This window comes from Hemitrygon akajei, chromosome 8 (assembly GCF_048418815.1).
Source record: "Hemitrygon akajei chromosome 8, sHemAka1.3, whole genome shotgun sequence".
NCBI lineage: Eukaryota > Metazoa > Chordata > Chondrichthyes > Myliobatiformes > Dasyatidae > Hemitrygon > Hemitrygon akajei.
In genome coordinates this window covers 164,362,451-164,376,922 of record NC_133131.1, presented here as the reverse complement: position 1 = coordinate 164,376,922, position 14,472 = coordinate 164,362,451, and the positions used below count along the sequence as shown (strand labels likewise).

Below are 14,472 nucleotides of genomic sequence, written 5' to 3'. Positions count from 1 at the left end.
TGTCCCCTCTAGAGCTGATATTCGCAGTATAATTGTTTATTATGTGCTCAGTTTGTCCTATTTTACACATTGCTTGTGTGACAGTCTTTGTTTATCTATCATCATTATGTGCCGTGTCGTATGACATCATCATTATGTGCCGCGTCATATGACGTGGGCGATCATGGTCTTTGACCATGATTGATCCTGGCAATTTTTTCTGCAAAGTGCTTTGCCATTACCTTCATCTGGGCAGTGTCTTTATGAGACGGGTGACCCCGGCCATTATCAACACTCTTCAGAGATTGTCTGCCTGGCGTCAGTGGTTGCATAACCAGGATTTCTGATGTGCACCAGCTGTTTGTACGACCATCCACCACCTGCTCCCATGGCTTTGCATGACCGTGATCTTGGGGGGTGGGGGGGCTAAGCAGGTGCTACACCTTGCCCAAAGGTGACCTGCAGGCTGGCAGAGGGAAAGAGCACCTTACACCTCCTTTGGTAGAGATGGATCTTCACCCAGTTAATATATTCTGTTCCATAAATTGTTGTATTTCTTTATTTTCCTGTTGGTGCCTGCATGAAAAAGGAAGTCAAGGTAGTATATGATGACATATATGCACTTTGATTAGAAATTTAAGTGGAACTTTTATTTTTCTTTTAAACAGGGAAATTCATAGTGTAACACATAAGAAACACTGCCGGACCCTGTCGAATATTGTGTGTGTGTGTGTGTGTTACTGTGGAATCTCCTGTGTTTAAAATTCACAGGATCGAGCCGTCTACTCAGTGATGGATGGGTGGTGTGGGTGAGGTTCACAATCAAATAACCAGGCATGTGGACTCTGTGGTTCAAAACGCCCGTTCTCAATCTGGACCATGTTAACCACTCTGCCTGGCTTCTGTTTTCCTGCAGCCCCCATCATTTCCATCGCTGAGGAGTAAAGACTCGTCAAGAAGGTGCAGGATGAAAAGATGGCGCTCCTGTTCGTACCCTCAGGACCCCACTGTCTGCGTCGGTTCACTCGCGAATCCCTGGCTGCCATCGAGAAGCGGATCGCCGAGGAGCAGGCGGTCAGCGACAGGAAAGGCCACAAAGAGGAGAGTGAGGAGGAAAAGCCCACTCCCAGCAGTGACTTGGAAGCAGGAAAGCAACTGCCGGTCATCTACGGCGACGTCCCACCAAAGCTCATCGGTCAGCCTCTGGAGGACCTGGACTCCTTCTACAGCAACAAGAAGGTAGGCAAGCAGAGCACGAGAGAGAACGCAGTGAGTATTGAGACCACTCTGAGTCACTGAGATCGAGAGAGAACGCAGTGAGTATTGAGACCACTCTGAGTCACTGAGATTGAGAGAGAATGCAGTGAGTATTGAGACCACTCTGAGTCACTGAGATCGAGAGAGAACGCAGTGAGTATTGAGACCACTCTGAGTCACTGAGATTGAGAGAGAACGCAGTGAGTATTGAGACCACTCTGAGTCACTGAGATCGAGAGAGAATGCAGTGAGTATTGAGACCACTCTGAGTCACTGAGATCAAGAGAGAATGCAGTGAGTATTGAGACCACTCTGAGTCACTGAGATCGAGAGAGAACGCAGTGAGTATTGAGACCACTCTGAGTCACTGAGATCGAGAGAGAATGCAGTGAGTATTGAGACCACTCTGAGTCACTGAGATTGAGAGAGAACGCAGTGAGTATTGAGACCACTCTGAGTCACTGAGATCGAGAGAGAATGCAGTGAGTATTGAGACCACTCTGAGTCACTGAGATCGAGAGAGAATGCAGTGAGTATTGAGACCACTCTGAGTCACTGAGATCGAGAGAGAATGCAGTGAGTATTGAGACCACTCTGAGTCACTGAGATCGAGGCCAGGTGGAGTTTCCAGTAAGCAGAGCTACAGTAACAAACACAGTCTACTTTACATCAGCATGTTTTACAACATAGCATTGACTTAAAAAAAATTTTTTTTTGCTCAGCGTAACAAAACTTTCAATTTCCAGATACACTTACATTTACATTTCTTCCCCTCACAGATATCAGGTATCAGAACACTTCCATCAAAATATAGACATCACCACAGCTTCCTATACAAAAGCCCTTATTAGTATAGCATACAGGTTTACATCTATATACTGCAGAAAAGGTTGCCATGTTTTATGTTTCTGAGTGTACCATACATGTCAAAAAGCGCAAAGGAATGTATTCCATGATTAATTTACACCAACCAAAAAGTCCAGGGGCCCTATCGGATATCCAAGAAAGTAAAATGTTCTTCCTCGCACAAAAAGTCAGGATGTTAAAAAGTTTTTTCTGATGTGCATTAATAATACGATTGCTGGGTAAGCCTAAGAGAAAAGACACTGGGTAATAGTACAGAAATTTAACATACCCAACAAGGATCTTTTTCGTTTCTTTCAGACAAGAGATTATATACAGAAAAAAAACATAATTGTTAACTGATTTCTATAGTTCTGACATAGAAAAGAGGGTGTTTTCTTCTAAGGGTGAAGCCTCCATTAGTACTTTTTACAGCATCCTGAGGGAATGTTCTTGTGGAGAGGCTGAGCAGCTGGGAAGGGTCTGGGAGGGTGAGCTGGGAGTTGAAATTACAGCTGAAACATGGGAAGACATCTGTAATAATGCAAAGAAGATTTCAGTTTGTAATAGAACTAAAGCATTGCGACTCAGAATTCTGCATAGAGCCCACCTGACTCCAGATGGTCACTCGAAATTTAAGATGAGGGTTTCTCCAATGTGTTCTAAATGTAAAGTAAATACTGGAACTTTCACCCACTGCTTTTGGACTTGTCCCAAACTTCAGGCATACTGGAGTGATATTTTGGGTGAAATGGAGAAGATTCTGAAGATGGAGCTTGAACTGGACCCAGCATTGACTTTTTAAAGCAGACTTTATTTTATATCAGTTCATTCTACAGCAGAATCTGCACTCAGTGGTCACTTTATTAGGATCCTCCTCTACCTAACAACGTGGCCACTGAGTGTATGTTCGTGGTCTTCTGCTGCTGTAACCCATCCACTTCAAGGTTTGACATGTTATGCGTTCAGAGATGCTCCTCTGCACACCTCACTTGTAACCTTCCTGTCAGCTTTAAACAGTCTGGCCATTCTCCTCTGATATCTTTCATTAACAAGGTGTTTTTTTTTTGCCCACAGAACTGCCACTTACTGGATTTTTTTGTTATCTTGCACCATTCTCTGTAAAATGTAGAGCACGGGTTCCCAACTTTTTATGTCATGGGCTCTTACCATTAACTGAGGGGTCCACGAACCCCATGTTGGAAACTCCTGTGAGTGTTGAGCATGAAAATCCCAGGAGGTCAGCAGTTTCAGAGATACTCAAACCATCCCACCTGGCACTAACATGGTCAAAGTGACTTAGATCATGGTTCTTCCCCATTCTGATGTTTGCTCTGAACAACAACTGGACCTCTTGACCATGTCTGCATGCTTTTATGCATTGAGTTGCTGCCACGCAGTTATCTGATTAGATACTTGTATTAATGAGCGGATGCGCAGGTGTGCCTAATAAAGTGGCCACTGAGTGTATTCTGCATGGATTGTGAGAGTCTCTGAAGACTGAACTCACTGCTGAAACTAGAACAAAGTCTTCTGATAAAAGCAGGATTACTCCTCTGGTGCCTTCAGTGGGATAGTGCACAGGTAGGCAGCCGCAGCTACCTACCACAGCAGAGTCTGCAGGTGGGCCGATCATCTCCATTCAGAGCAAATAAGCAGAATTGCTGGAAGAGCTCATCAGGTCTTGATCTGCAGTGTTGACATTTCCTCTGCTCCAACGTCCCCCGCCCCCCCCCCCCCCCCACAAACCCACCCACTTTCCACCTCACCTGGCTTCACTTATCACCTTCCAGTTTGGGCTCCTAACCTCAATGAGTTACTCTGGGCCTCCAGGTTCCACCACCTCCAGATTAAAGATTAGATTAGCTTTATTTCTCATCTGTGTGTTTGGTGATTTGCAGATCTTAGTTATCTTGGGCCGAGACAGATGCCAAGGTTTGGAAGAAGGAGTAGGCGGCCCTGCATCCAGGTTTGGCCGTTCTCTAATGGGCTTCAGATCTGCAGCCCTGGGTTTGGACTCCCCCGCACCAGCTGCCTCACTTCCGCAGCCTTGCGTCGTTTGTCAGGCTGGTGGAACCAGGCACAACAGGGCTTGTGTGAATGGCTGAGGGCTGAGGGGGATGGGACTGATGGGGTGGCTCCATTCAAACGTAAAATAGATGCAATGATTCCAAGATGCTGCGTTCGGTTTGAGCTGATGTCTTTGCAGTACAGACTGAACAGGCAGAACCCGTAGCACTCAATATTTCATGTAGTAACAGTCTTGTGCCGTTTCTAACAGTTCCAAACAAATCTCTTACACTATCGTTTCATATTTTAATGTCCCTTAGCATGACAATGTCAAACAGTATGACAGAGCCTCCTCTACACCAACGAGACCCGATGTAGATTGGGACACTGCTTTGTCGAGCAGCTTTGCTCTGTCCACAACAGGCAGATTTCCCAGTGGCCGGCCATTTTAATTCCACTCCCCCATTCCCTTGTCAGCTCACGGCATCCCCTACCGCCACGATGAGGGAGCAACACATCATATTCCATCCAGATAGCCTCCAGCCTGACTTCAAGATCATCAATTTCTTGAACTTCCGATAATTTCTCCCCCTTCTCTCCTTTTCCGTTCCCCATTCTGGCTCCCATCTTATCCCTTCTCTTCTCCTCACCTACCCATCACCTCCCTCTGGTGCCCCTCCTCCTTACCTTTTTCCCATTGTCTGTCCTCTCCTATCAGATTTCTTCTTCCACCTTCTTTACTCCTTTTACTCCTTCTACCTATCACCTCCGTTTCTCACTTTACCCCACCTTCTTGCCTCACCTGTCACCTCATACTCCTTCCCCTCCCCACCCGCCATCTTCATATTCTGTATTCTTCTCCCTTTCCTTTCCAGTCCCGATGAAGGGTCTCCGCCTGAAACGGTGACTCTTTATTCCTCTCCGTAGATGTTGCCTGAACTGCTGAGCTCCTCCAGCATTTTGTGTTTGTCACTCAGTGTTACACAGAGCCTTACAGAATTACACAGTGTCACGGAGTGTCAAAAAAATTCAAAAGTCAAAAATAAGTTTATTCTCAAAGTCCCTATATGTTACCACATACTACTTTGAGATTCATTTTCTTGCAGGCATTTGCACGAAAGTAAATTCAATACATTTTTTGAAAAGCTATACATGAGTCAAGACTGACAAACAACCAATGTCCAAAAGAAGACAAATAGTGCAAATTTAAAAAAAGAACTAATTAGAAGATGAAGGTTAGAGTTCTTGAAAGTGAGTCTATAGGTTGTGGAGTCAGCTCAGAGTTGAGGTGGGAGAAGTAATTCACATCAGTTCAGGTTAATAACTATTACTGAACTTGGTGATGTTGGGCCTAAGACTCCTGTACCTCAAGTCCGATGGTAGTAACACCTCACGGTGTCATTTATCAGCCCCATACAGTCTCACACAGTGTGCTCGAGTCCCACTGTGTTACGTCTCGTGTCAAGCAATACCTCACAGTGCCATACTCTGTCACACAATGCCATGGTGGCCCATGTAATCTTGCAACTGGTAATTGTTATTCTTTTATAGTCCCATATACCAACATACAGAAGAACTCTTCATCTGTATGCCACCCAGGTAGATCATCCCATACTCAAGTACTTCAATGATGCATGATAGAGAGCGAGAAACAGTGTAGTTCAGGAGGACACATAAGGTGCAAGGGCCGTGATGAAGTAGGTTTCAACAGGTACATTTAATGTCGGAGAAATGTATACAATATACATCCTGAAATTCCTTTTCTTCGCAAACATCCTCGAAAACAGAGGAGAGCCCCAAAGAATGAATGACAGTTAAATGTTAGATCCCCAAAGCCCCCCATCCCCTACCCCCCCCACCCATGCAACAGCAAAGCAACGATCCCCCCCACCAGTAAAAAAAGCATTGGTGTCCCTCACCGAGCACTCAAGCGTGCAGCAAAGCATCGATAAAGACACAGACTTGCAGTACCCCAAAGATTACTTGTTCACCTGGTATTCGACATACCACAGGCTCTCCCTCTCCCTACTAAGGGAAAAAGAGGTGTCCCTGTTTCACAGCGAGAGGGGATACATAACAAACAACCCGCCAATTTACAATGTTAAAAGTCTTTTGCATTGCTTTTTCTGAGCTCTGTGCCCAAAGAACTCGGGTCTCTGGGCACACAGCCAGCAGCCAGCTCGCTGCTTTTGATCTTCCGTGTGCTCCCACGACGCTTCAGATGGCGGCACCGGCCTCGAATCCGCCCGCCTTCAGAGCTACAAAAATCTGATGCCCTGAAGGCGCGCTAGTCTTCCAGGCCGTGTCCTTGATATATCGAATAGCGGCCAATCGTGAGACCCCGAGAGCGAGTCCCATTTCCGTAAAGAACCAAAGTCAGCATATGTAACTCCAGGTTAGGGTCTTCAAAAGAACCCTGAAAAGGGAAAAAAGAGATATGAAAGATAGAAATAGAGCTGGTTCCAAAAATGCAAGCAAAGGAGTCGCCGTTTGGCGCCATCGTCCTAAGCTCCACCCTCCAACTCAGAGGCTGAGAGATCAGAAGTTTATCTTCATCATGGTGTCAAGAAATTCTTTACAGTGCCATGCAGTATCTCGCTATCTCTCTATAGCTCGATGTACAGTATCTCAATGTCACCGTCACACAGTGTCACATTATTTACGCTCACAGAGTGTCTCACACCTCCACATCATATGACATATTGTCTCCTAGCACTATTGAGCCTCACAGTAGACAGTTCCATCGGGGGTCAACTTTATTCACCATGTATATTTACGTGTATTCTGATTTACTGTGGTTTGTTGGCGTGACTTGCAACAAAAGAACTACAACATTTAACAATCATAAAGAATAATAAAAAAATAAGGTTAAAGTACGGATATGAAATGAAATGTGCTTAAATACATAAACAGAGAGAGTCACCCAGTGCCAGAGAGTCACCCAGTGCCAGAGAGTGTCACCCAGTGCCAGAGAGTACTGCACAGTGCCAGAGAGTATTGCCCAGTACCAGAGAGTGCCAGAGAGTATTGCTCAGTACCAGAGAGTGCCAGAGAGTATTGCCCAGTACCAGAGAGTGCCAGAGAGTATTGCTCAGTAGCAGTGAGTATTGCATAGTGCCAGAGAGTGTCACCCAGTGACAGAGAGTGTCACAGTGCCAGAGAGTGTCACATAGTGCCAGAGAGAGCCACCCAGTGCCAGAGAGTATCACCCAGTGCCAGAGAGTGTCACATAGTGCCAGAGAGTGTCACATAGTGCCAGAGAGTGTCACAGTGCTAGAGAGTGTCACATAGTGCCAGAGAGTGTCACAGTGCCAGAGAGTGTCACATAGTGCCAGAGAGTATCACCCAGTGCCAGTGAGTGTCACAGTGCCAGAGAGTATCACCCAGTGCCAGAGAGTATCACCCAGCGCCAGAGAGTGTCACACAGTGCCAGAGAGTGTCAAAGAGTGCTGATAGTGTCACAGAGTGCAAGGAAGTGCCCCACTATATGGGAGAGTTATCTCTCATGTTCACATATAATGAGGGTGGGGGTATTTAAATGTCTTGATATGCTATTGTATGCTGTGTGATAATTGCACTGTTACTTGTTTACCTGAATATCTGTCTCTTTCAGACATTTATAGTACTGAACAAAGGGAAGACCATTTTCCGATTTAGTGCCAGCCCTGCGTTGTACCTACTGACTCCTTTTCATCATGTTAGAAGAATAGCTATTAAAGTTTTAGTACATTCATATCCTTTCACTGGTGGACAGGGTGGGGCTCATCCCGCAGTAGCCCACTCCCTGTGGTTCTTATGGTGATGATTGTGGTGAGGTGGGGATGGACTCACTGACATTTGAACTGTTTTACATCAGCACATGATAATCCAAGCGGTTTGTTTGTTCGTTGTTTGTCATGCCGTATGTCATGGGCGATCATGGTCTTTCCATAACTGTGATTGTTCTTGGCAAATTTTTCTGCAGAAGGGGTTTGCCATTGCTGTCTTCTGGGCAGTGTCTTTACAGGACGGACCCCAGCCATTATCAATACTCTTCAGAGATTGTCTGCCTGGCGTCAGTGGTCACATAACCAGGACTCGTGATCTGCACCGGCTGCTCATATGACCATCCACCACGGGCTCCCGTGGCTTCACATGACCCTGATTGGCGGTGGTGGGGTGGGGGGGGTAAGCAGATGCTACACCTTGCCCAAGGGTGACCTGCAGGCTGGCGGAGGGAAGGAGCGACTTACACCTCCTTTGGTAGAGACGGATCTCCTCATCACCATCCAGTCTAAGTGGTAAAGTTCCCAGAGCAAACACAGAGCTCCGATGTCCACCTGAGGGTCTATAAAATAACAAGGGGCTTGGAGAGAGACCATTTCCCCAGAGTGAAAGCGTCAAATACTTTAAGGTGAGAGGGGGGAAAGTTTACGGAAGATGGGTAAGAAAACACACACAAAATGCTGGAGGAACTCGGCAGGTCGGGCAGCATCCATGGAAGGGAATAAACAGTTGGCGTTTCAGGCTGTGATCCTTCAACAGGACTCTGATGAGTCCTCATGTAACATCTCGTTGACTGTTTATTCCCCTCCACAGATCCTGCCTGACCTGTTGAGCTCCCCCCAGCATTTTGTGTGTGTTGCTCGAGATTTCCAGCACTGCCAGGGGAGGTAGTGGAAGGAGATACGATGGGAACGTTCCAGATGCATTTAGACAAATAAGTGTACAGGCAGCCATAGCAGGGATATGGACCACGTTCAGGCAGGTGGGACTGGTTTAATGAAGTTTAGATAGGAACATGGATAAAGGGATTTGGAGGGCTATGGTCCAAGTGTAGGTCGATGGGACTAGGCAGTTTAAATGGTTTGTCATGGACTAGATGTTCCTGTGCTGTACTGTTCTATGGCTCTATTAGTGAAGAAGTGATTGATGGAAGGGGGAATGTGTTGCTGTGCTGTACCTTTCTATGTTCAGTGAATCAGTGTTGTGGGTAAGTAGACTGGAAATGAAACGCAATTAAGTCAATCACGAGGCACAAGCTCAATCCTCTCCAGACCACCTCTTCTTACCTTAAATGCCACCCTCTGAGTTTAGACTCCTTTGTCACTCAGACTTTTGTAGTTCTCAATCAGGAACCTCCAGTCTCCTGCACTCCAAGGAAATCAGGAAAAGGAGAAGGAGTTGAGGGAGATGATCAATCAGCTGTGATTGAATGGTAGAACAACCTCAAAGGGCCAAATGGCCTAATTCTGGTCTTGTGTTCTAAAGCAAACTCAGTATAGAGTCAGACAGCAGCAACACAGGCCCTTCTGACACTCATCCATGCTGACTCTGTTGCCTAGTGAGCAGGTCGTATCCACCCACCTTTGGTCCATAGACTTGAAGCCTTTCCTAAACGTGTACTTATCCAGAAGGATTTTAAATGTTGCTTATGTGCCTGCCTCAACCTTATTCCACATGCACACTACTCTTTGAATGAAGAAGGTGCCCCTGGCATCCCTTTTTAAATCTCTCGTCTCCGATCTTAATCCTCTTGTTCCTGGAACCCCCCTCACCCTGTCCATGCCCTTATGATCGGATATACCTCTATCAGGACCCCCTCAATCTCCTGTGCTTCAGGGAATAAAGTCCTAGTGTATGCAAGCTCTTTCAATACAGTAGTCCGTCTGTCAATCTATTTATTTGTTTGTTTATTTATTTCGAGACACAGTGTGGAGTAGGCCCTTCCAGCCCTCCGAGCCACACTGTTCCAGCAAACCCAATTGAACCTAACCTAATCACGGGTCAGTGTACAATAACCCACCTGGGGGGTCTTTTGGACTGTGATTTAACCCACCTGGTGGGTCTTTTGGACTGTGATTTAACCTACCTGGGGGGTCTTTTGGACTGTGATATAACCCACCTGGGGGGTCTTTTGGGCTGTGGTATAACCCACCTGGGGGGTCTTTTGGACTGTGGTATAACCCACCTGGGGGGTCTTTTGGACTGTGGTTTAACCCACGTGGGGGGTCTTTTGGACTGTGGTATAACCCACCTGGGGGGTCTTTTGGACTGTGATTTAACCCACCTGGTGGGTCTTTTGGACTGTGATTTAACCCACCTGGTGGGTCTTTTGGACTGTGGTTTAACCCACCTGGTGGGTCTTTTGGACTGTGGTTTAATCCACCTGGGGGGTCTTTTGGACTGTGATTTAACCCACCTGGTGGGTCTTTTGGACTGTGGTTTAACCCACGTGGGGGGTCTTTTGGACTGTGGTATAACCCACCTGGGGGGTCTTTTTGGACTGTGATTTAACCCACCTGGTGGGTCTTTTGGACTGTGATTTAACCTACCTGGGGGGTCTTTTGGACTGTGGTTTAACCCACGTGGGGGGTCTTTTGGACTGTGGTATAACCCACCTGGGGGGTCTTTTGGACTGTGGTTTAACCCACCTGGGGGGTCTTTTGGACTGTGATTTAACCCACCTGGTGGGTCTTTTGGACTGTGGTTTAATCCACCTGGGGGGTCTTTTGGACTGTGATTTAACCCACCTGGTGGGTCTTTTGGACTGTGGTTTAACCCACGTGGGGGGTCTTTTGGACTGTGGTATAACCCACCTGGGGGGTCTTTTGGACTGTGATTTAACCCACCTGGTGGGTCTTTTGGACTGTGATTTAACCTACCTGGGGGGTCTTTTGGACTGTGGTTTAACCCACCTGGGGGGTCTTTTGGACTGTGGTTTAACCCACGTGGGGGGTCTTTTGGACTGTGATTTAACCTACCTGGGGGGTCTTTTGGACTGTGGTTTAACCCACCTGGGGGGTCTTTTGGACTGTGGTTTAACCCACGTGGGGGGTCTTTTGGACTGTGGTATAACCCACCTGGGGGGTCTTTTGGACTGTGGTTTAACCCACCTGGGGGGTCTTTTGGACTGTGGTTTAACCCACGTGGGGGGTCTTTTGGACTGTGGTATAACCCACCTGGGGGGTCTTTTGGACTGTGGTATAACCCACCTGGGGGGTCTTTTGGACTGTGGTTTAACCCACCTGGTGGGTCTTTTGGACTGTGATTTAACCCACCTAGGGGGTCTTTTGGACTGTGGTTTAACCCACCTGGTGGGTCTTTTGGACTGTGATATAACCTACCTGGGGGGTCTTTTGGACTGTGGTTTAACCCCCCTGGTGGGCCTTTTGGACTGTGGTTTAACCCACCTGGGGGGTCTTTTGGACTGTGGTTTAACCCACCTGGTGGGTCTTTTGGACTGTGATTTAACCCACCTGGTGGTTCTTTTGGGCTGTGGTTTAACCTACCTGGGGGGTCTTTTGGGCTGTGATATAACCCACCTAGTGGGTCTTTTGGACTGTGATTTAACCCACCTGGGGGGTCTTTTGGGCTGTGATATAACCTACCTAGTGGGTCTTTTGGACTGTGGGAGGAAACTGGAGCACCTGGAGAAAACCAATACATTCCATGGTGAGGACATACAGAGACTTCTAGCAGAATGGCGTTGGAATTGAACTCCGACCTCTGAGAGCCCTGAGCTGTAATAGCATTGCCCTAAAACCGCCACGCTACCGTGCTCCTAATTACTTACGGTGCATACCTAGTACATGCTGACAAATGAAACACTCCCATTATCCCACTTGTGCACTCTCTCCAAAGCAATCGCATTCCTCCTGTACTGCAGGTCAAAGAGAAGGGTGGACGGAGGGCGTTTGGCCTCCACTGTGTTGACATTCCCAGAGTCCACCCACGAGCATCACCCACCTCACTATCACAGTTGAAAGCAAATCTCATTATCAAAGTACATGTATGGTACCATATACAACCCTGAGATTCACTTTCTTGTGGGACATGCTCAACAGATCTACATAATGGTAACTATAATAGAGTCAACAAACAACTGCCCAACTAGGGCTTTCAGCCAGAGTACAGAAGATAAATACAAAAAGAAGAAAGAATGATATAAATAAATAAGCAATCAATGTCGCGAACATGAGATGGAAGAGTTTACCTTGGGTATTTGCTCCCTGTGTGTACGTTAAAGGGCTGGAAATACGAGTGGCTGAACTGTCAGCTGCTGAACGTTGTGGAGCAAGGGTTCCAGCTTGTGCTGGCTTTACTCTGACCCGGCAGGTTGCTGCCAATGCCTTGACACTTAATGTGTCAATTATTGTTTTCTTGGACTCAAGTAGACATAAGGTGATAACAGGCATAGATAAAATGAACAGCCAGCTCCTTTATCTCATGGTGGCAATGGCTAATATGGGAAGGCATAGTTTAAAGGTGATTGGAGGAAAGTATAGGGGGGACATCAGAGGTAGGTGTTTTACACAGAGAGTGATGGGTGTGTGGAATGCACTGCTGGGGAATGCTGGAAGAGGAAGGTACTTTAGGGACGTTTAAGATAGGCACGTGATTGAAATTAAAATGGAGGGCTATGTGGGAGGGAAGGGTTAGATTGATCTTGGAGTAGGTTACAAGGTCAGCACGACATTGTGGGCCGAAGGGCCTGTACAGTGCCATGTTATCAATGGCATTCTCTCGCCAATGCCAGCGGTGTCTGAGCCTCGTCGACACAGAGCAGTTGATCTTAAAATCAAGTAGGTAGTACAGATCACAACCTGTCTACTATTTAAGCCCTGGCCATCATACTACAGGAAGTGATGTCATTAGAAAGGGTCTGGTGCACCTTTTGTGAGGTTGCTTCCCCGTGAGGAGAAAATACCCAGGCTGGTGCTATTTCTTCTGCAAATACAGAGACTGAGGGGAAGTTTAATTATAGTCATGAAATGCCTAGAAACAAGTTAGCAGATGCACTACCTTCTCAAAGAGGGGAGTAGGGATAAGTTCTGCAGCTTCAGGCTGGTCAGTGGTGAGAAAGCTTTTAGAAGCATTGATCTGAGATAGGATTGTTCTCACCAGAAGAAAATGGATTAACTATTCCAATTCCTTGTTCAGGTGCTTTTTAAATGTTGTTAATATATCTGCCTCAACTATATCCTCTGGCATCTCATTCCATATACTGACCACCTCGGGTTAAACCTCTCGTCTCTCACCTTCAACCTGTGCCCTCTAGTTCTTGAGTCCCCAACCCTGGGAAAACGACTCCACATTAAAAGCTGGAATTAAAAAAGGTCTTTGTCAGAAATGACCAGATTGTTGCAAAAACCCACGTGGTTCACTAATATCCTTTAAAGGGAGGAGATCTGTTGTCCAGACCCAGTCCGTGACTCTAGATTACCCCACGTCGGTGGCCCTCAACTGTCTCCTGGGGTCTAGGTATGGGGAAGAAATGCCAGCATTGTCAGCAGCACCCATATCTCTCGTTTGAACCAAGAAGTAGATGAAACTGTCATGGAACACAGGCCCTGCAGCTGACCCATTAACCTATTCTAATATCAATCTAACCATGCCCTTCTACATCACCTTCCATTTTACTGTCACCCATCCATGTGCCTACTGAAGAGATTCTTAAACGTCCCTAATGTATCTCATCACAACCGGTGAGACCGCACTTTTTGTTCCTGGGAGAGATGTCTTCAATTGAGGGTGGGAGGTGGTTTGTCAGAAGGCACATTTGTTCAATGTGCAGAAATGAGATCCGAGAAGAGTAGGGGAGGTAGAGTAGCTCTGAAGGGTTTGGACAGAGTGAGTCGGGAGAAACTGATTTTGGTGTGTGATTCAGCGCATTCAGTACAGTGATGGATATCCAGAATTACTCAATATTTTCTAATTATGGATTGTCAGTACAATGTCCTGGCTTGACCTTGGATTGGTAGTTTTGAATTAGCCTGCAGAGCATTGCCTGCTGTCACTTAGGATTTGAGAAGACTCTGGGAGTGTGATACAAATTCAGGATTACTCAGTCCATCGTTTTACTTATTTATTGAGAATGTTCCAGCCCTTCGAGCCACGCCGTCCAGCAATCTCCCGATTTTAATCTGAGATTAAAATCACGGGAAAATTTGCAATGACCAATTAACCTACCAAACGGTACATTGTTGGACTGTGGGAGGAAACCAGAGCACCAGGAGGGAACCCACACGGTCACGGGGAGAATGTACAAACTCCTTACAAGCAGCGACGGGAATTGAACCCCAGTTGCTGGTACTGTAAAGTGTTGTGCTAACCACTACGCTACCATGCCATTCTGTTAAAGTTGTAATGGAACATTACAGCACAGTACAGGCCCTTCAGCTCACAATATTGTGCTGACGTTTTAACCTACTCTAAGATCAATCTAAACCTTCCCTCCTACATAGCCCTCCATTTTTCTGTCATCCATGTGTCAATCTGAAATGTCCCTTATGTATTTGTCTCTAACACTAACCGTGGTATGGTGTTCTATGCACCCACCACTCTCTGGGTAAAAAACTTAACTCTGACACCCCACCCCATACTTTCCTCCAATCTTCTTAA

General features: G+C 46.5%; 1 protein-coding gene across 4 annotated transcripts in view; it reads left to right on the top strand.

The window, feature by feature from the left end:
• Positions 1-14,472, top strand: part of scn5lab (sodium channel, voltage gated, type V-like, alpha b) — a 583,358-nt gene that overhangs the window by 257,150 nt on the left and 311,736 nt on the right. For all 4 annotated transcript variants that reach the window (XM_073054976.1, XM_073054978.1, XM_073054975.1 and 1 more), the window contains 2 exons: positions 896-1,218; positions 7,703-7,822. In XM_073054976.1, coding sequence (XP_072911077.1) covers positions 955-1,218; positions 7,703-7,822 — 384 coding nt within the window. In that variant the 5' untranslated portion in view covers positions 896-954. The remainder of the gene's footprint in view (positions 1-895; positions 1,219-7,702; positions 7,823-14,472) is intronic.